Raw genomic sequence first — 23615 nt, 5'->3', positions numbered from 1 at the left:
TCTCCTTGTTGGCAAGTTGCACACATGGAATTCAGGTATTTGTGCAAACCAGCTCCTGGTTTTCCTCAAGGCGCTTTCCAGATGTCTTGGGTTGGTGTGAATCATTAATGCATCTTTAAATACTTTGGCCCTTCCAACAAGCAAGGCAAAGATTATCTGGGCTCCTGCTGTCTGTGTCCTGACATGCTTTGGGGAGGTGAGGCCTCTCAAGCTCTCCCACATGAATCATGAAGCTACAAGACCAAGTATAGCCAGACACTTGACTATCAAACTGTTCATATTCAGCAGTGAGCATATGCTTCAACCCTGCTGAGCTTGCAGCTTGGCTTTTCCCCACAGCTAGACATCCTCTTCTGTGTCCTTGAAGGTATGTTTTACAGGGTCATTGGAACAGCTCTTCTGTTAGGGAATGCAAAAGCCTGTAAAGGCAATGCCACATGGAGGAGCAGCTCTAACGCTGCCCTACAGAGGTAGACACGTTGCTTGTCACCCGTTCCCCTGGCCTGAGTAGTGTGACTTGATAGTTTGGCATGGTCAGTAGCAAAGTTCTGGCTATAGCAGTGTGTCTCCAACTCTAAACTGAATGTTTTGTTCTGTTTGATTATGACTCACATGCACAGCTTGTCCCAGAGTACACAACAAATAGTGCTGTGGATCACTCTCCGAACATGTGAGGCACAGCTTTAAGAGGAGCATCCTGCTTAGAGCTTAATCGTATCCATTTGTTGGAGGGTAGGACTAGGGCGAGCTCAGAGGGTGCCCAAAAAATTGGGAAAGCTTTAGAAGTTGTGTTTCCACCATACAGTGCCCAGGCCTTTCCACATGGACTGGCTCACCCACAGGATTTCACTTCTCTTTGCCTAAGTCACTAAGAGTTAAAAACACTTCCAAAGATCAGGGGAAAAAAAGTCATAGAATCATAAAATGGTTTCAGTTGGAAGGGCCCTTAAAGCTCATCCAGTTCCAACCCCCTGCCACGGGCAGGGACACCTTCCACTTCTTCCTTATATCTAACCTGAACTTTCCCTGTTTCAGTTTAAACCCATCACCCCTTGTCCTATCACTGCAGTCCCTGATGAAGAGTCCCTCTCCAGCATCATATATTTAAGAAAATATATTTTCTCAAGCTGAAATTTCCTGGTTTTTTAAGACAGGAGCAGGGCAGTGAACGCAGGGCTGGTGGGGCTGACCCATCTACTGCTGGATAAGCCAGTGTCCTCTGCCCAGGCATCTCTATTCCAGGCAGAGAAGCACTTGGCCACATGTCCAGAGCTTCCAGACTGCTCATCACTGGATGAGATGTCTCCCAAGCATGGTGCTGTGGGGTGCTGTGCAGGGGGGCAGGAGGAATGCTGGCACACGTGGTTTGCTGTGCCCATAGTGCATGGTGCCGTGCTCAGGCACAGCCCAGGCAATGGGGCCACTGGTTCCATGTGCCCTCTGTGTCCCCATAGATCCGCAGGAGCTCCACGAGGAGCAGTGTGTCACACTGCAGCCGGCTGGACCAGTTTGAGATCCGGACACTCCTCATGTGCTACCTCTACGTTGTGAAGATGATCTCTGAAGGTTGGTGGCTCTTGCTCAAATGAGGGGCAGCCAGAAAGACAAGAGACTCTCACCAGCACTTTTGGTCTGTAAGATCCCCCTTTAATTTGTTTCACATCTCAGTACACTGTGGGCTTTTTTCTTTCAGATACTCTTTTAGCTTACTGGAACAAATTCTCCCCCCAAGAGCTGATCAATGTCCTTGTGCTTCTGGAGTGAGTATCGTGAGGTTGCAGTTCAAACACTGCACCTTCCTGTGCGCAGCATTGTCCAAGAAGAAAGCACGATTGCGGGGTGCCCCTCAGGGCACACGGTCCTCTGCAGCACTGGGGTGTGCAGCCAGGGTGTAAGGAAATGTTCTTCCTCCCCCTGAGGAGGAACGGGTGTGTATGGAGGGAGCAGGGTGCAGAGGCTGTGCCCTGTGCTTGGTCCAGGCTGTCAGAGGGTGTCCCACCACCCGTGGGTGAGCAGGGCTCTGGGCACAGCCTCTGCTTTGCATGGGCTTGTGGAAAGATGGGTGAGGAGACAGGGGTGTGCCATAGGGTTTGGAACCCAACGGTGTGGGATCATGTGCCCTGTAAACACAGACCCAGACCCTCATGCACAGAGGAGTGTGTCTGCAGACAAGGACAGGGTATAATTTAAACCACAGAATCCCAGCCTGGTTTGGGTTGGAGGGACCTTAAAGCTCATCCAGTTCCAACCCCTGCCACGGGCAGGGACATCTTCCACTAGAGCAAGTTGCTCCAAGCCCCTGTGTCCAACCTGGCCTTGAACACTGCCAGGGATGGGGCAGCCACAGCTTCTCTGGGCACCCTGTGCCAGCACCTCAGCACCCTCACAGGGCAGAGCTTCTGCCTCAGGGCTCATCTCAATCTCCCCTCTGGCAGGTTAAAGCCATTCCCCCTTGTTCTGTCCCTACAGGCCCTTGTCCAAAGCCCCTCTCCAGCTTTCTTATTGGCCCCTTTAGGTGTCCTGGATTTTCCTGATCGGTAGGACCTGTAACAGGCCCATATTTTGTTTTCTTTCTAGGGTGTGTTTATTTCACTTCAGATACATGGGGAAGAGAAACATTGCCAGGTACTGTATGCTGCCACCCAGGCAGGGGGGCTGTCCCCATGCTCCCTGCCAAGGCCGAAGGAGCCAGGCAAACTGGGGCAGGCAGGAAGCCTGCGGGGCCGGGGCTCTGCTCAGCACCATGCCAGCAGCATTCCCTCATCCTTGCACCCTGCCGCTTCCCTCCCCTCCAGCTCCTGCATGAGACCCCCCAGCCCTGGCACTCTCGGCTGCCCGCGCAGGTTGGCAGTATCCCCCGCGGTGAGCTGCAGGTGAGACACGAGCCCTGGCTGCACCTATGCTCCCGAGCATCCCACTGCTGTGTCCATAGCTCCAGGGCCATCGGGTGCGGGAGAGACCTGGGCAGACTGGTCAGTCCCTTGGGATTGTCTGGGATAAACCAGATGAGCGTGTTGGAGGGAGGCCAGTCTCCATCCTGGTGCCTCATGTAATCCTGCCGCTCATCCCAACCCACAGTGTTCACGTCCCCTCGCAGGGTGCACGACGCCTGGTTATCCAAGCACACGGGAGCTGATAGGAAATCCCAGACGATGCCGGCGCTCCGCAGCAGAGCGGGGGGGATGCAGGTGCGGCTCCAGCATCTGGGCAGCTTGGAGACCTCCTTCACACTCAACCACAGTACGTACAGCAGAGGGTTAGCCTGCTGAAAGCTGCGTGTACCCATCTTCCACTCGCTACTCATTGCTTCAGGCTGCTCAAACTGCAGAACGATAGTGGTCACTGCTCCTCCCTGCAACATTCCCAGATTGGTGTGGGTGACATTTAAGCCAGCCCCTTAAAAATCCCCCCTGGGACTTAGGGCTTGTGTGGTTTTTTCCTCTTGCCTGTCTGGGCTCAGCTCCTGGGCTGAGTATGGTGCAGGTGACTGTGGTGTGAGCAGTGAGCAGGGCAGAGCTGCCCCACCCAGGGACCTGGGCTGCCATCTGCTCTAAGCCTCTCCTGAGTTTTGTCACATTTAAGCACCTCACCACTTCCCCTCTGCGGATACGACTTGGACACTGTGTTCTCTGTCTGGCTTTAAAGGCAGTGAGATTAAGGGGAAATACCAACATTGGTTTTCTCGGTTGGCATCAGGCAGCTCCTCTGACCGGAGCTGGCAAATTCAGCATCTTGGTATTCTTACCTCATCTCTCAAGTGAAATGCAAGGGGAGAACCTCATCTATATCAGCATTTAGATCTTGTGGGAGCTGGAGTGTTGAACACTGTTTCCTCCTGATTTGCTTTCCATCCCCAGATGCAGGCACCTCAGAAGCAGATATCGTGCACCAGGCGTTGCTGGAGGGCAATATCGCCACCGAAGTGTGCCTCACAGTCCTGGACACCATCTCTTTTTTCACCCAGAGTTTCAAGGTCAGCGTTGATATCAAAGTATTGTAGAAAAGTGGCTGTATCTCTGTCTGCATGTTGATGGTGGTGATCCATTCTCCTCGAGTGGCACATTATGGGAGGCTTTACAACAGCAAATCCTTGTTTGGTTATTCTCTACTACAAAAATAGCCTCTGACCAAATAGTGCAAGATTGTCCTGGTTGTCACATTAATAAATGATTTTTTACTGTTCCTTATCTGCGTTGAGAATTGATGTGATTAATTATACAAAGTTCTCTCTGTCATTTCCAGCTTCAGACACATTATTTCTGTGAAATAAATTCTCTTGTTGCTTTCCAGACCCAGCTTTTAAGCAACGATGGCCACAATCCCCTCATGAAGAAGGTTTTTGATATTCATCTGGCTTTTCTCAAAAATGGGCAGTCAGAAGCAGCTCTTAAGCATGTGTTTGCCTCTCTGAGAGCTTTCATTAGCAAGGTATGTAACAAATATTAGCAAGGTATGTAATACGTGATTCCAAAGGGACAGGACAATTTATATAGGCATGATAGAAGACACCAGTGCACTTAATCTCCTTTTAAACTTACATTTTGAGCTGTTTGGAAATGTGTTTTAGAAAATTTCTTCACTGATTTGGGTTCCCTTGCCTGCCCTGATCACTTTAACTGCTGTTAAAGATACAGTATTTGTTTGACCAAAAGCTGGTGCTTCTTGAATCTTTGCCCTAAACTGACACTACTGCTGACAATGCTATTGCTTGAGTAATGCTTGTGCTGACAAGCTGCTCCTCACCCACTGCATGTGAAAAAGGGATAGGACTTGCTGAACTCTTTCTACACTTTTCCGAGCCCTGGTACATGGCTGTTTAATCCCCTGAGCTCAAGCAGCGTCAAAGCTACAGCTAAGCACATAAGAGCAGTGACTGATGCTGTTGCTGACAAATATGCTTGTCAAAACCTGCCACTTCTTATAAGCACTTTTTCAAGACCAGATGTACGTGCAAACTCCATTCCTCCCAAGCTGCATGGTTCTCATAAATTCAAAAGGAATTACAGTCTCTCAAATCACCTGTATGCAGCTCGTCATTAATAAGTTAAATCCACATGGTGTGAGATTGCAGCCAGGAAGAGAACAATGTGTAAATGATAAGCAGCAAAGTGTTGCTTCCAAACGAGATCTTGCACTAGTTGCTGAGCAAAGTTTGGTTAAAGAGGCTGCTAAGCTGTTTTTCAAAGGTGGAAACCGTCTGTCCTATGTACATTTTACTACACACAGTGAAGCTAAGAGTTGGTATGAGTATGAATTATACTAGAATAGAGCTAGAATGAATATGAATAGGGCTGAATTTTGGTTTGTCCACAGTATTTCCAAGGTGTCTTTCCTAACATTTGCCTGCCTCTTGTGAAGTTCCCCTCAGCGTTTTTCAAGGGAAGGGTGAACATGTGTGCTGCCCTCTGCTACGAGATCCTCAAGTGCTGCACTTCCAAGGTGTCCTCCACGAGGAACGAAGCCTCCGCTCTTCTCTATCTCCTGATGAGAAATAACTTTGAGTTCACCAAAAGGAGAACGTTTCTGAGAACGCATCTTCAGGTCAGTGACTGGTGAGAAGCAGGACAGCAGGACACCTCAGGCTTAATGAACAGATAGATCAATATAACTGTGTCGCCTCATATCTGCAGAGGATCTTGCTGTTATATGGCCAAAAATCCTCTTGATTTCCAAGCTTTGCCTAATTCCTGTTCCCAGTGATTGGCCCAGGGTCTTTTGGGTAGAATACACTGCCAAAGGGCTCGAAGCTGTTGAGTTTTTGGACTCACAGACACAAGGTAGATCTCTGCCCCAGAGGCTGGCTGGGATGGGGTGGAAAGGACAGCAGGAAGAGCTGCCTTTGAGGCCGGAGAAAGGATTTTCCTGGAGCTGTTTTTGCAGGATTGAGTTTTTGAAGCAAATTTAGCCATCTAGTGAGGGAGATGAATGTTGTCTGGGTTGCAGTGAATCACGGAAGAAGGTGACTAATGTCCAAACAGGGATTTGTATTACGACTGTGATGTTAATTCTGTGAACTCACTGTTCAGCAAAGCAGTTGAGTCCTCTGGGGAGTATTTGTCCTGGGGAGATGTGACAGCAAAGCCAAACCACCATTACTTTTGTTGTGGGAAAGACGTGATGTTTTCCTATGAGCATTTCATGTAACTGTGACAATAAAACTCCTCTATTAGGGCTATTAAATAAAGCCCCCACCTTGTCCCAACAGATAATAATTGCAGTGAGCCAGTTAATTGCAGATGTGGCGCTCAGCGGTGGGACCAGGTTTCAGGACTCTTTGCTCATCATTAACAACTTTGCAAACAGTGACAGGCCCATGAAGGTAAGTTGGAGACGTTAAATCACACAATGTGCTATCAGCCATTAATGAAAGACTGAGGACATACTCAAGGAAATTGTGTTTAAGGGTAAAGCTGATGATTGGAACTATGATTTATGAGCTCCTGGTGTGCTGTGTTTGCTCAGTAAACAAGTATTATGCCATCAGTGATAGGGCCAGCTGCACAGGCAGGTTATGCTCCATCCATGTGGCCTCACACCGAGAGGAGGGAGCTCTGCAATCAGGTTACACTTTGCAGAGTGTTCTGCTTACAAGGGCGACCAAACAGCTTTCCAAGAACTTTCAGCTTTGAGAGGAATGACACAGGAGAGCCTGGTACTTCTGTTGCCTGAAGGTTATAATTAGCAGGAATTAATTTTTATTAATTGAGTATCAGCAAGATTAAGAAAGCTCTCTTTCAGGGAGACTAATGGTTGTATTTCTTTGGAAAAGAATTGTCTTGGTGCTAGAATTGACACCTTCTACCCAACCCACCGAACAATGAGTCAACACTGCAGCTTGCTCCATGGCACACAGTGTGACTGCCAAGACAGGATAGAGGAAAACACAAAATGTTTTCACAGTTCTGTGATTATCCTATGACCTAAAGGTGGGATGGGAACCTTAGGTAGGTGCTGAATTGTTCTATAATGAATTTATAGTTAGGATATACCTGGCAAACCCCTCAGTTCTTTTGTGTTCAAAGGTGCTTACAAGGGTTTCAGTGAGCCATACTTTGCTGCTCATATTTTACACTGCAAGACCGTTATATCCAGTTTATGTAAGTGCAAGAGCACAAGAGAGATTTGAATACACTGGAAAAGATGCCATGCACAGCTTACAGATAGAGCTAGGGAGCAGGAGCCCAAGGAGAGGGAGTGTCAACCAGGCTCATCACAGAGTAGAGAAAGTTGAGGGGGACCTAACTCCTGCTTTCCACTACCAAAAGGGAGGTTACAGAGACAAGGAGGTCAGGCTCTTCTCAGAGGTGGGAGTGTCAAGACAAGAGGAAATGGGCACACGTTGCTGCAAAGAAAAGCCCAACTTTACTTAAAGACAAAATTATTTCCCAGAAAGGAGGTGGGATTCCTGTCCTTGGAGATTATAAAACTTGGCCAGATAAGTTGCTTCAGCTTGATGATAGTCCCTCTCTGAGCACGGGATCAGTCTGGAGCCTGTGTTTCATTCTCTATTTATTACATTCCTGTGGTGAGAACCTCTACAAATGCCTTTGGTGCTTTAGGAATTTAAGAGTGACCACATCAGAGACTTAACAAGCAGATGTTGAATAACATGGAAAATACTTCAGGCATGGTTTATGGTCCCATCCCGGGACATTCACATGCACATGTCTTGCTCTCACACCAGCTCCTCAGGATGCTAAAATACCTGCCTTGCTGTAGCATAGAAGCACAGCCTGGTTTGGGCTGGAAGGGACCTTAAAGCTCATCCAGTTCCAACCCCCTGCCACGGGCAGGGACACCTTCCACTAGAGCAGGTTGCTCCAAGCCCCTGTGTCCAACCTGGCCTTGAACACTGCCAGGGATGGGGCAGCCACAGCTTCTCTGGGAAAAGTCTGTGCCAGCGCCTCAGCACCCTCACAGGGAAGAGCTTCTGCCTCAGAGCTCATCTCAATCTCCCCTCTTTCTTCACTATTTGCTTCTAATTAGATTTGTTTTGTGCCAGGCAACTGCTTTTCCTTCCGAAGTCAAAGATTTGACAAAGAGAATCCGTACAGTGCTTATGGCTACAGCTCAGTTGAAAGAACATGAAAAGGATCCAGAAATGCTGATAGATCTACAGTACAGTTTAGCCAAATCTTATGCGAGCACTCCAGAGCTCCGGAAGACGTGGCTGGACAGTATGGCAAAGATCCATGTGAAAAACGGAGACTTCTCAGAGGTAATTCTGGAATTAAAGCCACAGTTTTACACAACAAGACAGATGCACAGAGGACATGTTAATTTTCCCCTTGTCCTTTGCAGGCAGCCATGTGTTACGTTCACGTCGCAGCCCTTGTTGCAGAGTTTCTGCACAGAAAAAGTAAGTGTGTGGTGGTTGGGACGTTTGATGAGGCTTGGGGGATCAGAATCTTGTTAAAGACAAGTTTCTCCTCAGTTGGTAAATGGTTATTTCAGAAACAAACTAACCAATGGGTAAAGCTAGAAAAGGAGGAGTATTTTTAAAGAGGGAATCCAGTTGTTTGTACACAGGCATTTACTAGGCTGGCCAGTACTGCTTAGACAGTCATGCTGGCACGTTGCTGAGTGAAATACAAACTGACACATCATGTCTTGGTTTAAATGTTGTTGTATTTTATATTAGGAAATGTGCTCACAGGGGAAGCCCATGTTAAAAACTTGCTGTCAATATGTTCATCAGGAGTATCAGCAGAGGCAGTATAGAAAACTAGAATAAAGCAGTCAAAATTCAGTCAAAAAATACTGCTGTTTTTTGTAGCCTAACTATACAAATATGTGAAGAATAATAAGGAGACAAGAGAGTGTTGTGGTTTGATGCAAAACCAGGAAGGAAGGACAGGCTTGTGTGGTCTCAAGTAACACCACTTTGCAGGATTTCTTTTAAAAGTCTGTTCCACAGTTGATATATTGACCCCATTTTTCATTTGCATGTAAGGGAGTAATTATTGACGTGGACATTTAACATTTCAGAAAGTTAAGGCTACATAAAAGCTCATTGATTACATGCACTGCCTTCATTGGGAGGGTCAGAAGTGCTTTGCTCAGGTGTCTTGGAGTCCCTCCAAATCGTGTACTTCGTGTTGGGAAAGGGTGAAAACTCAGGACCTGTTTTTGTGATCCCTCTGCACACTTCATTGGTTGCAGAAGGGAGAGTATTGTGGTAATTCTTTATTTGTACCCTGGAGGCTGCTTACCTCAACCGGTGGTAAGGGAGAACTAAAAAGGAAGAGGAACAAATCCAAAGGAATAACAAGTGAATACACCAAGTTCTCTCTGTCACTGGCACTCTTTGCATATATGTAGGCTGAAAAGGGTTCAGGAAAGGCTGAACTACTCAAAGTTTTGGGGTACATAACTGTGCTTTCTGCTAGGAGCGTACAGTCCTGTTCACTTCCCACCCAGGCCTCCGGCATCCTGCAATAGCTTTCTTCTTCATGTAGACGAGGCCCTTAGTGACATGGGTTAGTGGTGGCTTTGGCAGCGCTGGGGCAATGGTTGGACTTGATGATCTTAAAGGTCTGTGCCAACCTAGTCGATTCTATGATTCTTGCATCTTCTGTGCAAATATATACCCATGTTCTTCTCTCCTACTTTCAGTTGGTTGCAGCTGATTAGGTTGGGGATTCCAGATCCAGAGAAACCTGTTGTGCTTGGCGTTAGTTGCAAGGAATGACTCCCATGGCAAATGGCTGGAGAGGTTCTGTTGTGTTCAGTCTCATACATTCAGCAGTAAAATGAGAGGCAGGTCCCCTGCTATTTGTAGGACTTCTCTGTCAGCCAGACTGCTTCCCAGCCGTTAAAGCACGATGCGTTTGAGCTATGTTATTCCACTAATCCATTTGCTTTTGTCCACTACAGAACTCTTCCCCAGTGGATGCGCTGCCTTCAGGAAAATCACTCCCAACATTGATGAAGAAGGTGCAATGAAAGAAGATGGTGGGATGATGGATGTACATTACAGTGAGGTGAGGTCCTGTAGTACAGAGCACGGGCTGTTTGATAGCTGGTTAGGATGGGTCACTCACTGGGGTGATCGGCTCCGGTGCAGGCGCGTTCCATGAAGATGTCACGGAATAGAGGGATTCTGGGATTATTTTAGACTCTGTTTGTGCAAGCTCTAACAAATTACAGTTGTGCACTGGCATCTGTAGGGAAATCTGCTTCCCAGCAATTTCTTAAGAGAAATCTGCACTAAGGCATTTTCTGTGTATAATACGTATAGGTAGCACTGGTGTAAGTTCTCCGTTTCTTTGAAAAGCTTTTCTAGCACTGACACTGAAGAAGCTACACAAGAATCTTTGCCTGCTGTGTTATGCGGATGCTAATTCTGCCAGCACAGGGCAGCGTGGCACAGTATTTCCAAGGAGGGACAACGTGCAAGTCAGGTTTTGCTGAGTGAGAGGTTATAGAATCATAGATCATAGGATGGTTTGGGTTAGAAGGGACCTTAAAGCTCATCCAGCTCCAATCCCCTGCCATGGGCAGGGACACCTTCTACTAGAGCAGGTTGCTCCAAGCCCCTGTGTCCAACCTGGCCTTGAACACTGCCAGGGATGGGGCAGCCACAGCTTCTCTGGGCACCCTGTGCCAGCACCTCACCGGGAAGAACTTCTTCCTTGTATCTAAGGATGAGCTTCTAACTGAACTGCCCCCGTTGAAGTTTAGAGCCATTCCCCCTTGCCCTGTCGCTACATTCCCTGATGAAGAGTCCCTCTCCAGCATCCTTGTAGCCCCCTTCAGACACTGGAAGCTGCTTTGAGGTCTCCAGGCAGCTTCTCTTCTCCAGGCTGAACAGCCCATCTCGTGTTCCCCTTGAGCTAGGGCTGTGCTGCAGGACACCACATTAGCAGAACAACCCAGAAACCACAGCAAGGCATTGAGGAAGTGGATAGACTGTCCCGTGAGTCAGAAAGCCTCCCAATGACTCCTGTACCATGCCTGTAGCACTGCGCTGGGTGGGCCACATGGCTGAGCTGCCCAGTTGCCCATTCACCAAGACTAGGCTTGAGGATCCTTAGCATCACATCCCACTGCTGCTGCACACATGTTCTTGGACATGTTTCTTAGATATCTACTTCTGGCTTCCAGTGCTGCCATCTCCGTACCCTCCCAGAGCTTTGGCATTCTCCTGAGGAGGAAACTGAATAACCAAGACACACTTGCTGGCTCTTGTGCCAATGATAATAAAGAATGAAGGAACTTCTTAAAAGTAACTTCTCCTTTTTTCTCTTTTATCCTTTGTTTACTTCCCTTTGGAAAAGCCAGAACATGGGCTATAGCTGTGGCTGCTTGTACTGGGACCTGTTAAAGAAACTGAACATAAAATGGTTTTCTCTTCTAACTTGGACTGTTACTAACACCACCATTTGGCTCCTCTCATAGGAAGTGCTGGTGGAGCTGCTGGAGCAATGTGTCGATGGCCTATGGAAAGCAGAGCGGTATGAAACCATTTCTGAAGTGTCCAAACTGATCATTCCTATTTATGAGAAGCGGCGTGAATTTGAGGTGGGTGTTTTGAACTAGTTTGCATATATGCAAACAGACCTGGTCTGGTGGAAGGTATCCCTGCCTGTGGCAGGGGTTGGAACTAGATGATCTTAAGGTCCTTTCCAACCCAAACCATACTATGATTCTATGATAGAAGGTAATTTTCTAGATCCCTCAGAAAAAATACAAGAGGCTTTTGTATTTTTGAAGTTACGAGTCACTGAAGTGATGTCAGTAAAGCCCACACTGCACTTCATTGCTGGTCACTAAACACACGAGTGAAAGCAGTGGTCTGGAGGGTACTTGTTAAAGCTAAAGACACACATGACTCATATTTCGTGAATAATTCCCACCTTTCTTCCCCTAAAACAAAGCAGTCATCATCCCCTGTGCTCATCAAAGCCAGATTCTTTTTGAGACTTGAGGATTGTAAAGGTTAAAAGCACAGCGAAGTGTTCAAAGAAGGGACTAGATCTGCAGGTAATTCCGTGCAAATGGAGAGGAGGGAAGGAAGCTTTCCCAGCCCTTCACTTGCTCCTTCCCAATGCCTGCTGTGACCTCTGCTTCGGAGAGGCTGCTGTGCTCCTCTTTCCTTCTGTATCCCATGACCCCCTCCACACCAGGGCAGCATCCAGCTGTACAGCTGAAGCTGGGAGAAGCCTTCATCTGGTTTTAATCAAAAACAGATTTCTGGGTAAAATACTGCAGGCTGCTCTACCCCTGAAGGCCTGGTTAGGGGGCATGCAGGGACAGCAGGTTCAGCCTTCTCCCTAAGGATAGCCATGTCACTGCAGCCTGCAGCTCCTCTCAGACCTGAAGCTGAGCATATTCTTAAGACTGAGGTTTTTCAAAGAACACTGCAAGTGTTCCACCTCCTTAGAAATCCACGTTTTTATTCTCCACAGGAGCGTGACCAGATCTCTCAGAAGCTTCCAGTGTTGGCTAGAATGTTCTGCTTGCAAAATCCTGCTTTAATGATGTCAAAATTTGATTTCCAGAAACTAACCCAGCTGTACAGAACGCTTCATGGAGCGTATGCTAAGATATTGGAAGTCATGCATACAAGGAAGAGGCTTCTTGGAACCTTTTTTAGAGTGGCCTTTTATGGACAAGTAAGTACATACCCCACTCACCAGCCACCCTTCACCAGGCACCCCCTAAAGCTGTTGCTCTGCCAGACCTGGAGCTGAGAAGCCTGTTGGCTCCTCTGGTGCAGGCACCGGCGCGTCTATGTGAACGTTTCCATATTCCACCCTTGAGGTGAGGGTTTGTGTCTGTCTCCAGGAGCACTTGATTTATTGTAGTTTATGATTCTGCTGGTGGGCTTCCCATAAAACAACTCAGTAGGTAGGAAATGGCTTAGTGGGTTCAGAAAACACTGGGGGCGGTGGTGGTGGTTGTAATTATAGTTATTATAAACTACACAAACACAATTTAGCGTTTATAGTATGTACCAGTCACAGTATATAACCACTGTATATAAGTAGTAGTAATAACATTTTCTTCTACATTTTCTTCTACAGACAATTGCTGCTTTTTTCTAGATATTAGTAGAGTAAAAGGTTATTGGAGAAGCTGGAGGCAAAGTATGTCAGTGTTGGTTATGTACTTGTAGAGAGAGTATTTCTGTTAACTGAGGTAGCTGGAAAAAATGGCCAAGGTCTGGGGCTCAGAGTCCCAAGAAGGAGCATGATCTTCTATCTATCTGATGAAGTCTTCTGAACCTGAAAGTAGTTGTGGTTTTATTTTTCTCCTCCAGCCATAGCAGTTAATCTAATAAAGTGCATTACCCCTCATCTCCCTTGTCTCTCTGAACTATCTGCTTCTGGACCTGTAACCATGGGGGAGATGCAGGACCCTCTTTAGAAAATGCTGTGTAAATTATATTAGCTCTGCCTTGCCTTGTTCCTTCTTTTAAAGGAGGTGATTAATACCCCTGAAACCATCTTGGGTTGGTACCTTTGAACACCACTGTCATTACACGCACAGCATGTCAGAGCACTGACTTTTCCTGCAGCAAACATGCATTTTATTTTAGTCCTCATCTTATCTTCAGCTTTGGGTATGTGAAAAGTGAATAAGGTTAGCAAGAGAGAAAGGAAACAACTGCTAGCTTAGTTTTCTAGAAGCCGTAGAAATAACTGGATCAGCCCCTAAAATTCAGCAGTGGATCATCCTAACAACCAAAGCTTGATCCAGTTTTGCACTTGAAAGCTTTGCCAGCTTTATACACCAGCTACACAGACATAGTTTTAACACTCTGTCACAACTTCCGATGGGAACAGCTTGCCAAAACATGAAGCTTTCATGCTGTTCCCATTACAGGAAGCACTGGTGATGCAGGCACAACCTTAATGCAATTTTGTCTCTACAGCAAATACACCAAGTTCCACTTCCCTGAATACAAGAGGAATCAAAGCAGAGGAAACCCATTTCTTTCTTTATTGCTTGAAGTCCCTTTAAGCCTACACAAAATCCTTCTCTTCAGACTGTTGACATGGCTCTGCTATCAGGGCTTCCTCCACTTGCATGTCTTTCTGCTCCTTCCCTATGCCTTATTTTTGTGGGTTTTCTCCTGCTGGCCTCTTTCCAACCTTCCAAAAAGTCAAGTCCTGGCCAAACCCAGCTTCCACGGTGTTTAGATTGCTCGCTGGTCATCCTCCAGCCTTTGTGCTCAGCAAGGACATGTTTTGATGGCTGAGGAAATTCATGACTTTTTTTAAACAAATTTGAAGGAACCTATTAAACAGGCCAAGCTCAGTGAGACCTTGTGCAAGCTGTAGCCTTCTGAACCTTCTTGACTTTCTGAAATGTCAGTGGAAACTTGCTTTCAAAGTAGGAAATCTAAAATAAAGTTTTCAGAGCAAAGAGACTCGGCTATTCCTCACTACCTCTTTGTGATTAATGCCAGACATTCTTTGAAGAAGAAGATGGGAAGGAATACATCTATAAGGAACCCAAGCTGACAGGCCTCTCAGAGATCTCCTTCCGGCTTCTTAAACTTTATGGAGAAAAATTTGGGTCGGAGACTGTGAAGATTATCCAGGATTCTAACAAGGTAGAGTTAAACCGCATGAACAAGCTGATGAAATGCTATTAGTGGTGAACATCAGGGCCATATTACGTGGCAGAGGTTGGAACTGGATGAGTTTTAAGGTCCCTTCCAACCCAAACCATTCTATGAGCCCTCTTTTCCACCTTCTTACAAGCATCTTGCTTCCAATTGCCCTTGTCCTCCTCATGCTCCTGTGTGGACATGTTGCATAGCTTGGCAAGTTTTGGTGCTGATCTGGCACCTGGGAGGAAATAAATGAGTTGGGAATTATGAATGGGAAATGGCAATCCGTGTCTCACTTGAGCCCTGTCGTTGGGAGGCATTATGAGCCAGCACAGAGGAGCAGATGATGGGAAATGGAGTTGTTGTTGCTTTGACACTGCACGTCTAAAAGAAAATCTTTTGGGGCCTTCCACCGTTAGCTCCTTCCTCTTCCTATAGAATACCCATTTATGCTCCCTGCAAGGGGTGTTCACACCCTTACGTTGCAACCATGGATGTGTCTGGGTTACAAAAGACAATGTTGTTGATGCCAAAGCTTGCTTTGGGCAAGCCTGCAGATTTGCATGCCACAGCACAGCACTGTACGAGTGCTAATTTATGGCCTGGAAGCAATATGGTCATACTGGAAGGATTGAGTAGCACAGGCATGTGCTGCATTGATGGACAAGGTGATAGGGCTACCTGTTGCAGATGAGGTATTTCTTGCGTCCAGCCTCCTTATCTCGTGTATTTGCTAGTCAATGGTCTAGACGTCACAGCTGAGGTCAGAGGGAGTGTTTGGTTTGTGATTCACTGCATGCAATGGAGCTGAGTCAGCAGGGAATCAGTTTAAATCATATCCCACATCACCCAATTGCAAGTCAAGTTATTAATCTTTGTTCTTCTAGTGAGTAACCCTCTCATTTCACAGGTCAACGTTAAAGACCTTGATCCCAAGTATGCCCATATTCAAGTGACTTACGTGAAGCCCTATTTTGAAGACAAAGAAATGTCTGAAAGAAAGACTGAATTTGAAAGAAACCATAACATCAATAGATTTGTATTTGAAACTCCTTACACTTTATCTGGAAAAAAGCATGGCAGTGTGGAAGAACAGTGTAAAAAAAGGACCATTTTAACTAGTAAGTACAAATGTGAGTCTGTTTTAGCGACTATTTTTAGACTTCTGGCTCATGAAAATACCTCAAAAGAGTCACAAATTCTCTCAGCTACTTAATCAGAATCATGCTACAATATTCTGGGTGGGAGGGGACTTTGCTTTATGTTCCTATGTGCAAATGTTTATAAAGTAATAAATCATGCTGGTGAATTACAGTCTTGTTCAGAATTCTACACACACCAAGTAAAACCCTGAGGGCAAGGATCTGCTTGTGTATGTTCTATGAAGAGTACTCCTCTATGCTGCCCGGCTTTTCAATCTATAATTCCTTTGCTGTTCCTGCCAGCTTTGAACTCCTTTCCGTATGTAAAGAAGAGAATCCCAGTCAATTATGAACACCAGGTTAATTTAAAACCAATCGATGTGGCTACTGATGAGATAAAAGACAAGACAGCAGAGCTGCAGAAGCTCTGCTCTGCGGGTGATGTGGACATGATCCAGCTGCAGCTCAAACTGCAAGGCTGTGTTTCTGTGCAGGTAAGGCTTGCTGGCCATCCAAAATCACAGTTACAGCTGACTCAGGGAGTCGTCTTCCCATGACACAGCACGTTTACTGTCCAGAACTCATTGACTGCCTTGTTTGCAGCACCACAGCAAACACAAGCACAGCTTGTCCTGCCACATACAGGGGTTCGTTAGCGGGGGGCTCATGGTAATAAGCATTTTGTCATTAGTTGGCCATGGGTGAATGCTAAAATACACTTAACTCTTGGAGATTTTACTGTCAGTATCAGGCACAAATAGCCTTTTTGTGAGCCTGAATTCTCAAGCTGGATGAATGACCTTAAGGCTCAGACCAAATTGCTTTCCCAGATGGAACTAGAAGGAAAGTATGAGGAACCAGGCTGCATCTCTCTTTTTATCTCCATGTATCTTTTGGTCTTAAAAAACATAGAAAAACTAGCACTCTGGTTACATTAGTAATGCAGAGCTGGTGGCAGGCAAATAATATGCTAAGATTGGGTTTGTAGTGGTTTTTCTTAAAATCGTTATTCCCTTCACAACTGCCTTTAGCAACTCAACGCAAGGTCTACCATAAATGATTTCTGACTTCTCTGGTTCTAGGTTAATGCTGGTCCCTTGGCCTATGCCAGAGCTTTCCTAAGTGACAACCAGTCCAGCAAATATCCTACTAAGAAGGTGAATGACTTAAAAGAAATGTTCAGGTAGGATTTCTGATGTAATAAAACCTGGCTGAACATGGTAGCTGCTTTGCTTATAGTTCTGTCTCCAAAATCAGATGCTGGGTGCTTAGATGTGCCTTATAAAGATCCTGGTGCTGGTGACTCCCATTTCACTGAGGTTCCTTCCAACCCAAACCAGTCTGTGCTTCTCCCAAACACTGGAGAAAAGGGGGGGGAAAAATGAGACTTGCCATCTGTTTCATTGTTTGCTTTGGTAGAAGACTGAGCTATTTTAATGCCTGAAGTTCATTCCTTTCTTCCTCAGGAAGTTTATACAAGCCTGTGGAATTGCTCTGGAGCTCAACGAGCGACTCATTAAGGAGGATCAAGTGGAGTACCATGAGGGGCTAAAATCAAACTTTAGGGATATGGTGAAAGAGCTTTCCGACATCATCCATGAACAGGCACGTAACTGCATGTCAGGAGCCCACAGAGGTGGCTCTTGTGTGCTTGATAACTAACTTACACTGAAAAGTAGTTGAAAACTTCATCACTTTTCATGTTATGTAGCTAAACACAAAAGGGCAAGTAACTGAGCTTGAAAAGTAAATGATAGACTTGGTGGATTCCAAACACCAGTTTCTGTTGATGGACAATCTCACTGTTGGTGCACAGTGTGCTTCAGAGTGGAGGCTTAGCTGACACATAGCATGAGTTTCCTGGTGCTGCAGCCATCTAAAGTCGTATGCCATGTTTTGCCTCATGTTTTGTGCATCATAAGAATCCTGTGATAAGTCACAGGTTGAAATTCTGTGGCAAAATTTCCATTTTGAAGAGGTTCAGGCAGGTCAGAGGGGGCAGGAAACTGGATGTCCAGAAACCGGTTGCAGTGGCCAGTGATCTCAGTTTCCCTAATGTAGTACATTCAGGCTAACTGACCTGCTGCTTGGTGAGTCACAGGGTGAAACACAAATACACAGTCGCTGCAGAGCAGCTCCTCCGCTCCAGTTAGATCCTGTCCTTCAGGTTATAAAGTAGAGAGTCTTGCCACATGGCACAGATGCAGTGGGTGCTGTATTTAGCTGCATGTACTCCCTGTGCTTACAAAAAAACCCCAGAGTTCTCTTACTGCAAAGAAATAATTATTGCTTTACAGAGAATTGTTTCTTTCCTATACTGGACAGTTGTAACTAAAACTGATCCAGTAGGACACAGAACAGTGTGTATATGAATGCTACAGAAATTGCTTAATTCTTCTTTCTGATTTCTTTGTTATGCTGCCTTTGTGAAACAGCTCTGAAGACAAGGTTGGCTATCTCTTTTGCATACCTTTTTAAACGCCTGGATTACAATCATGACCTGGAACCTTTCCTGAAGCTGTGATTCTTTTCTTTCCTCTAGATCTACCATGCAGATACAATGCATTCGCCATGGATGCACGACTCCCTCCATGTCTTCTGTGCCATCAGCGGGACATCTGGGGATGGAAGTTACTGTTCACTCAGACCCACTGCTGAAATATAAACATATCAGTCCTATTTTACAGAGCTTTCTCAGGAATACGTGGAACTGTACTAAGGGTGTTTAAAGGAATCCATGATGAGCAAAGATTCAGTTCTTTTTTTCTCCCCCGAAGTTGCCATGCTTTCAAACAGGGTGCTTGCTTCTTTTGCTGAGCAACATTGAAGTGCCTGGACACTGCACCACTGTGCTTCTTTTCTACTATGTTTTTTTAAAAGCTAAATGTGTAACAGGACATGGAAAAACATCTAGCTAGGTATTGAATTGCTGAACTATGAATGGGAATTAGAACGGTACTATGTAAAGTTGTACAATGGAATATAATAAAATGTAAAAGTACTTTGTAAATAGAAGGAGTATATAGAAATTAGCATTGTATCATATTTGCTGCTGAAAGCTTTGTTGGACAGGGAACATGAAGGAGAAATTGTAGTCACTAGTAAGAGACCTTCCTCTTCTAAAAGTGACTTGGGGTCCAGATGCCCCCATTGCACTCAGACCCTGAGAGGAGGCTTGTCCTAGTCTGGAATAGCTAAAACCCAAGTCAGAAATGATCATTTTCATACAGCCTCTGTGCAGATAATTCTAAAGCAAGCTCCGTGAGAGCTGAGCTTACTACAGCTCATTTCACCTCTGGCAGGGGATGGGTTGTGCTCACTGAGGACCACCCAAGAGATCTGTCATTTGAGACGAGTTTCTCTATTTACCACTCATGGTCTCACACAAATATAAACTCTGAGGACACCTGAAATCGAGTTGGGAGTTATAAATATATAATTGGGAATTATAAATCTATAAACATCTTTTAGAAAAAAAAAATCTAATAATCTGTGAGATGTGCTTGAAAAAACTGCAGCACATCAAAATAACTCGTGCAAAATTGAGGGGCTTTTACCATCATATGACATGTACGTTCCTCCTCTGAAACAGAACTGTTTTCTGACAGAAAAAGGTTTTTGTCTGACATGTGGTTGAAGAAAATGGATTTTCTGGAATTCTTTTATTCCTTCTTCCTCTCCCCGAAGCTTCAATACATTATGTTTGTCTCTAGTGAGACACTTTCAGATGCACGAAGAAGAAATCAGATCAGTCATTCTTTCATTCAGCAACATTTGGAACATCCGTGGTTTTCAAATCCTGTCAATTGTAAATATGGTTCCAGTAGCTCATACGGGAAGGGAGGTGGGGGGGAGCTGTTTAAGGATATGTAACAAAATGCCACAATAAAAGGACTCCAGCTGGGTGTTTAGCTTGGCTTTAGTGTCTCTAAAATAATAATCTTCTAATGTCTGTAGCAAAAACTATCTTCAAATAGGTTTTGGCCACAATTCAAAATGTTCATTATGCATGATTCTAAATACCTAAAATGAATCATCTTCTGAGCAAAATAACGTCGTGATCCATAAATTCAGCCATAAGCAAAATACAGATGTGCCTCCATAACAACCAAACCGCACTTCTGCTTGTATATGCTTTTATGCCAGGCAGGCTCTAAATTTAGCTTAGCAGAAAGAGGAACCGAGACTAGAGTGTTTAAATACGGTTACTACCTTATTGGTTTTCATCTTTCACCAAATCATATTAAAAGGGAGATGGAGTTTTCCAGATTATTAAAAGGTGATGAAGCTGTTTAATAGTGGATACATTACATGGTTTTCTGGAGCTAGTTAAACCCTAAACATCAGTACTAAAGGTGTATCTTGAATGCAGTCAGCAATGGCAAGATGTGGACATCCAAAAGCTCTTGTACTACAGCTCTTTTAAATACTACACCTGATAGTTTTCTTGGAATTGAAGTGAAATTCTTATTCGTGTTTCCTGATGTCTTTGATGTCCTGAAATAACACTGTTGGCTGAATTGTCAGTTGCTATTCCTTAGTTCTACTGGAATTATGGTGAAATTCTTATTTCTATTTTCGGATGTCTTTAATGGTCCAAGATGAATTTTTGGCTGAACGTCTCAATTTATTGTTGGTGTTGTAGTTGTCCTGTCATTTCAGTTTCATTTACTGGAAAGCTGCTTCAGTAATTCAGCCAAAAAGGTATTTAATACCAGGCCAAACAGAACATACACAGTCAGTGCAGGTCAGAATACACAGTTCTATGCAGTTCTGACGAACAACAGAAATGATCATGCCCTAAGGATGTGCTTCTGTCCTGCAGGTAAATAGTTTGACTGGATTTGTAACAGAAAAACATCAAATTTGTCCTTTTGAGGTGGGTTATAAGACTGGGAACAAACCACCTGGTTTTTCTTTCTGTTGTCACCAATCTAGAAACGATGGGGACTGGTCAGAGGCTGTTTCACAGCTGCAGCTGGACATGGGTGCCAAGAAGGTGTTTGCGTTTTCTCCACCTATCCTTTTCCTACATTATTGTCCCAGTTTATACAAGTCCTCCAGTTTTTTTCTTATTTCTGGCTGAAACAGCTTAATTCACAGCTACATGTGGGGAGTGCTCTACAGATATGCCTGGTTTATGTAGCTGGTGCTCACATTGGGTGCTTCCTATTTGCTACCTTTTCTGGAGGAATATAAATGTTTAATGTTCATTAATACTTTTGGTTTTTCTTACACCTAAAGCAGTGCAGGTTTTGGTCTGTAAAAGTCAGTAGGTGTATTTCAAATGACAACCTGTGCAGTCTTTATACCTCTGGAGGTGTACATACACCTTTTCTATGTACACCTCTAATTACTTCTGCTGCAAACCTGCTGTATAACACATCAAGTCTTCAGAAGGGATGTGTTGGCAATTTTGCATAAGAGGAGAAGAAATAGGGTGAGGATTAAGAGCTCGTGGCTACTTGTGGTATCAGGACTGGTTTGGATAACGGCATTAGAGCCAGATTGTTTGCAAATAGGACAGACAAAGCAACAGGGGGTCTGCCAGTGCTTTATGTACAAGAACATGCTTTTAGAGATATATACACCTACTTACATAGAGTCAGCAAAGTGTAAACATTCACTCTGCTTTGACTGCTTGTCGTTCTGCAGACAGATTAGAAAGTAGTATTTTAAGACAAGTAACCTCAGAGTTCTATTTCTTTCCCCCAAAAGAACCTGGAACAGAGAAATTACCGCAGCCAAGGATATACTTCTACATTACTCACTGTGCTCTGATAACAGACATTTTCATGAGAGAGGCCAACAAATGGATGTGACAATACCTGCAGTGTACAACGTGTTTCTTTTGTTCCAGAAGCCTTTTTAACATATGCCACGTGGTACTTTGATACTGAATAAGAGTTTGCATAAACGTAACACCTTTTGTCTCAAAGGAGATAAAATCTGTTTGTTTTGCCTTCCTGCAGGGACAGAGTCCCATGGATTCACAGCAGGCTTCAGGGTAGCCCCACAATTTGATATACCATAGCCCAAAAGAACTGGAGGGAAACATAAGAACTGGAAGTTACGGGCTCAAAAATACAAATGAAAGCCCATCTTACTCGGTGTAGCCACTGGAGGACAATAGCCTGTGTTCATTTGCTGTTCACTGACCTGAGTCCTGATTAAACACAGAGTGCTTACTGGATTGAGGAATACTGTGTACAGCTCATTAGTGTGCAACCACAGCCTGTAGTACTTAACCTTCAGATAATATGCTCATGTCAAGCAACGGTGAACCAGTTATGATATACACATAATATTTCAGCTATTCTGGATGTCATTTACTCTCTTTTCATGTAAATGCAACACCTGCTGCTACATATTTGTAACAGAAGTGGTTTTATCATGTGTGTTGTATGTATGTGTTTAACCTTCTGCATGTGAGGACAGGGTAGATCCCGTTCACCTCGGTTGTTAACCCGTGTAACACCGAGTCACACACGATGCTGCTCCAGAGCTTTCCAAGACCAGCAAACTTATGTTGCTCTAATACTGGTGTAAGATTCATGGGACTAAAACCCAGACAAATGAGCTATCGCATGTGCTGCCTTTAAAGAAGAGTACTGCAATAAATCTTAAATGCGTAAGTGCACCAAATGAAATTGTTAACACTAAGTTATTCGGTGGCAAATAGAAGATGTTGATTCGGAAATCCTGAAGAGCACAAATGCCACACATCCAGCTCGGAGCATCCCAAAAACATGATTCATCAGAAAATCTGAATCATAGAAATGGACATGTAGGGACAGGCCAAGGGGAATGGCTTTAACCTGCCAGAGGGGAGACTGAGATGAGCTCTGAGGCAGAAGCTCTTCCCTGTGAGGGTGCTGAGGCGCTGGCACAGGGTGCCCAGAGAAGCTGTGGCTGCCCCATCCCTGGCAGTGTTCAAGGCCAGGTTGGACACAGGGGCTTGGAGCAACCTGCTCTAGTGGAAGGTGTCCCTGCCCATGGCAGGGGGTTGGAACTTTGTTGCTGACAAAGATGTTGAACAGGATCAGTCCCAGCACCAACCCTGAGGAACACCACTTAGCACTGATCTCCACTTGGACATCGAGCCATTGATGGTAACTCTTTGAGAGCAACCATCTGGTCAATTCCTTACCCAGTGAGTGCTCCATCCATCAAATCCATGTCTCTCCAATGCAGAGACAAGGATGTCACACGGGACAGTGTCAAATGCCTTTGGTTGTGTGGGTGGCAACGGCAGGAATGCAGAGCCAAGGGCAGGTCACCAGCATGATCGTAAATCAGCTTACATCAAACATGAAGCCATATCCCAAGTACTTCTTCAACAGATCGTTCCAAAGATACCTCAGGTGTGTCTGTGTGAGTTCCAGTCACTGAAGCGCAGGCGTATTGTCCAACAGGAACAGGAGTGAGCAGATTTGCAACAGCAAGATGCAGGACAGGACTCAATGAGATATTGGTAAAGTCGTGGGTAGGTGGAAGAGATCAGAGGCTTTGGCAGGAGCTCTGACCACCCTGTGCCGGGACCAGAATGTGACAGGGACAAAGATTTCACCAGCAACCAGCAGCCAAAAGCATTGGAACCATTGGATGTGTGCTTGGAGAGGGAAGGAATGAAAATGTGAGCGAGGAAACCGAAAGCAAAAGAGAGGTGGGTGACTCGGGTCAGCTTTACCAGTGTCCTCACTCGCAGGCAGAGCCCCTGGAACTTGAAGCCATGATTCTTTATTTGCTTATAATAAAATAGCAAATTGTTAAATCCTCTTCTTTCTCCAGGAGTATAAAAACAAAGTGGAAGAAAAGCAAAAAGAACCAACTTCACACTGGGTATTCCCTGCCCTGTCATAGAAATCCACTTCCCTTTTTCTGAAATGAGTGTCTGAACAGCAGATGAG

At 45.1% G+C, this 23615-nt stretch overlaps 1 protein-coding gene across 5 annotated transcripts in view; it reads left to right on the top strand.

The window, feature by feature from the left end:
* The window catches only part of DOCK11 (dedicator of cytokinesis 11), a 73907-nt gene extending 52644 nt beyond the window's left edge, over positions 1–21263 (top strand). For 2 of the 5 annotated variants that reach the window (XM_030498709.1, XM_030498710.1), the window contains exons 35-54: positions 1455–1566; positions 1694–1760; positions 2578–2625; positions 2796–2873; positions 3098–3240; positions 3858–3973; positions 4291–4428; positions 5359–5541; positions 6206–6319; positions 8003–8218; positions 8302–8359; positions 9877–9983; positions 11401–11523; positions 12504–12617; positions 14417–14563; positions 15474–15684; positions 16009–16199; positions 16788–16888; positions 17172–17310; positions 18248–21263. In XM_030498709.1, the coding sequence (XP_030354569.1) occupies positions 1455–1566; positions 1694–1760; positions 2578–2625; positions 2796–2873; positions 3098–3240; positions 3858–3973; positions 4291–4428; positions 5359–5541; positions 6206–6319; positions 8003–8218; positions 8302–8359; positions 9877–9983; positions 11401–11523; positions 12504–12617; positions 14417–14563; positions 15474–15684; positions 16009–16199; positions 16788–16888; positions 17172–17310; positions 18248–18370 (2529 nt within the window). In that variant the 3' untranslated portion in view covers positions 18371–21263. Of the gene's footprint in view, positions 1–1454; positions 1567–1693; positions 1761–2577; positions 2626–2795; positions 2874–3097; positions 3241–3857; positions 3974–4290; positions 4429–5358; positions 5542–6205; positions 6320–8002; positions 8219–8301; positions 8360–9876; positions 9984–11400; positions 11524–12503; positions 12618–14416; positions 14564–15473; positions 15685–16008; positions 16200–16787; positions 16889–17171; positions 17311–18140; positions 18154–18247 lie in introns of all 5 variants that reach the window. The other 3 variants (XM_030498711.1, XM_032920182.1, XM_030498713.1) reach the window with 2 other exon arrangements.
* The last annotated feature ends 2352 nt before the right edge of the window (positions 21264–23615 follow it).

Source organism: Strigops habroptila, chromosome 9 (assembly GCF_004027225.2).
Source record: "Strigops habroptila isolate Jane chromosome 9, bStrHab1.2.pri, whole genome shotgun sequence".
Classification (NCBI taxonomy): Eukaryota; Metazoa; Chordata; class Aves; order Psittaciformes; family Psittacidae; genus Strigops; species Strigops habroptila.
This window is presented reverse-complemented; position numbering and strand designations above follow the sequence as displayed.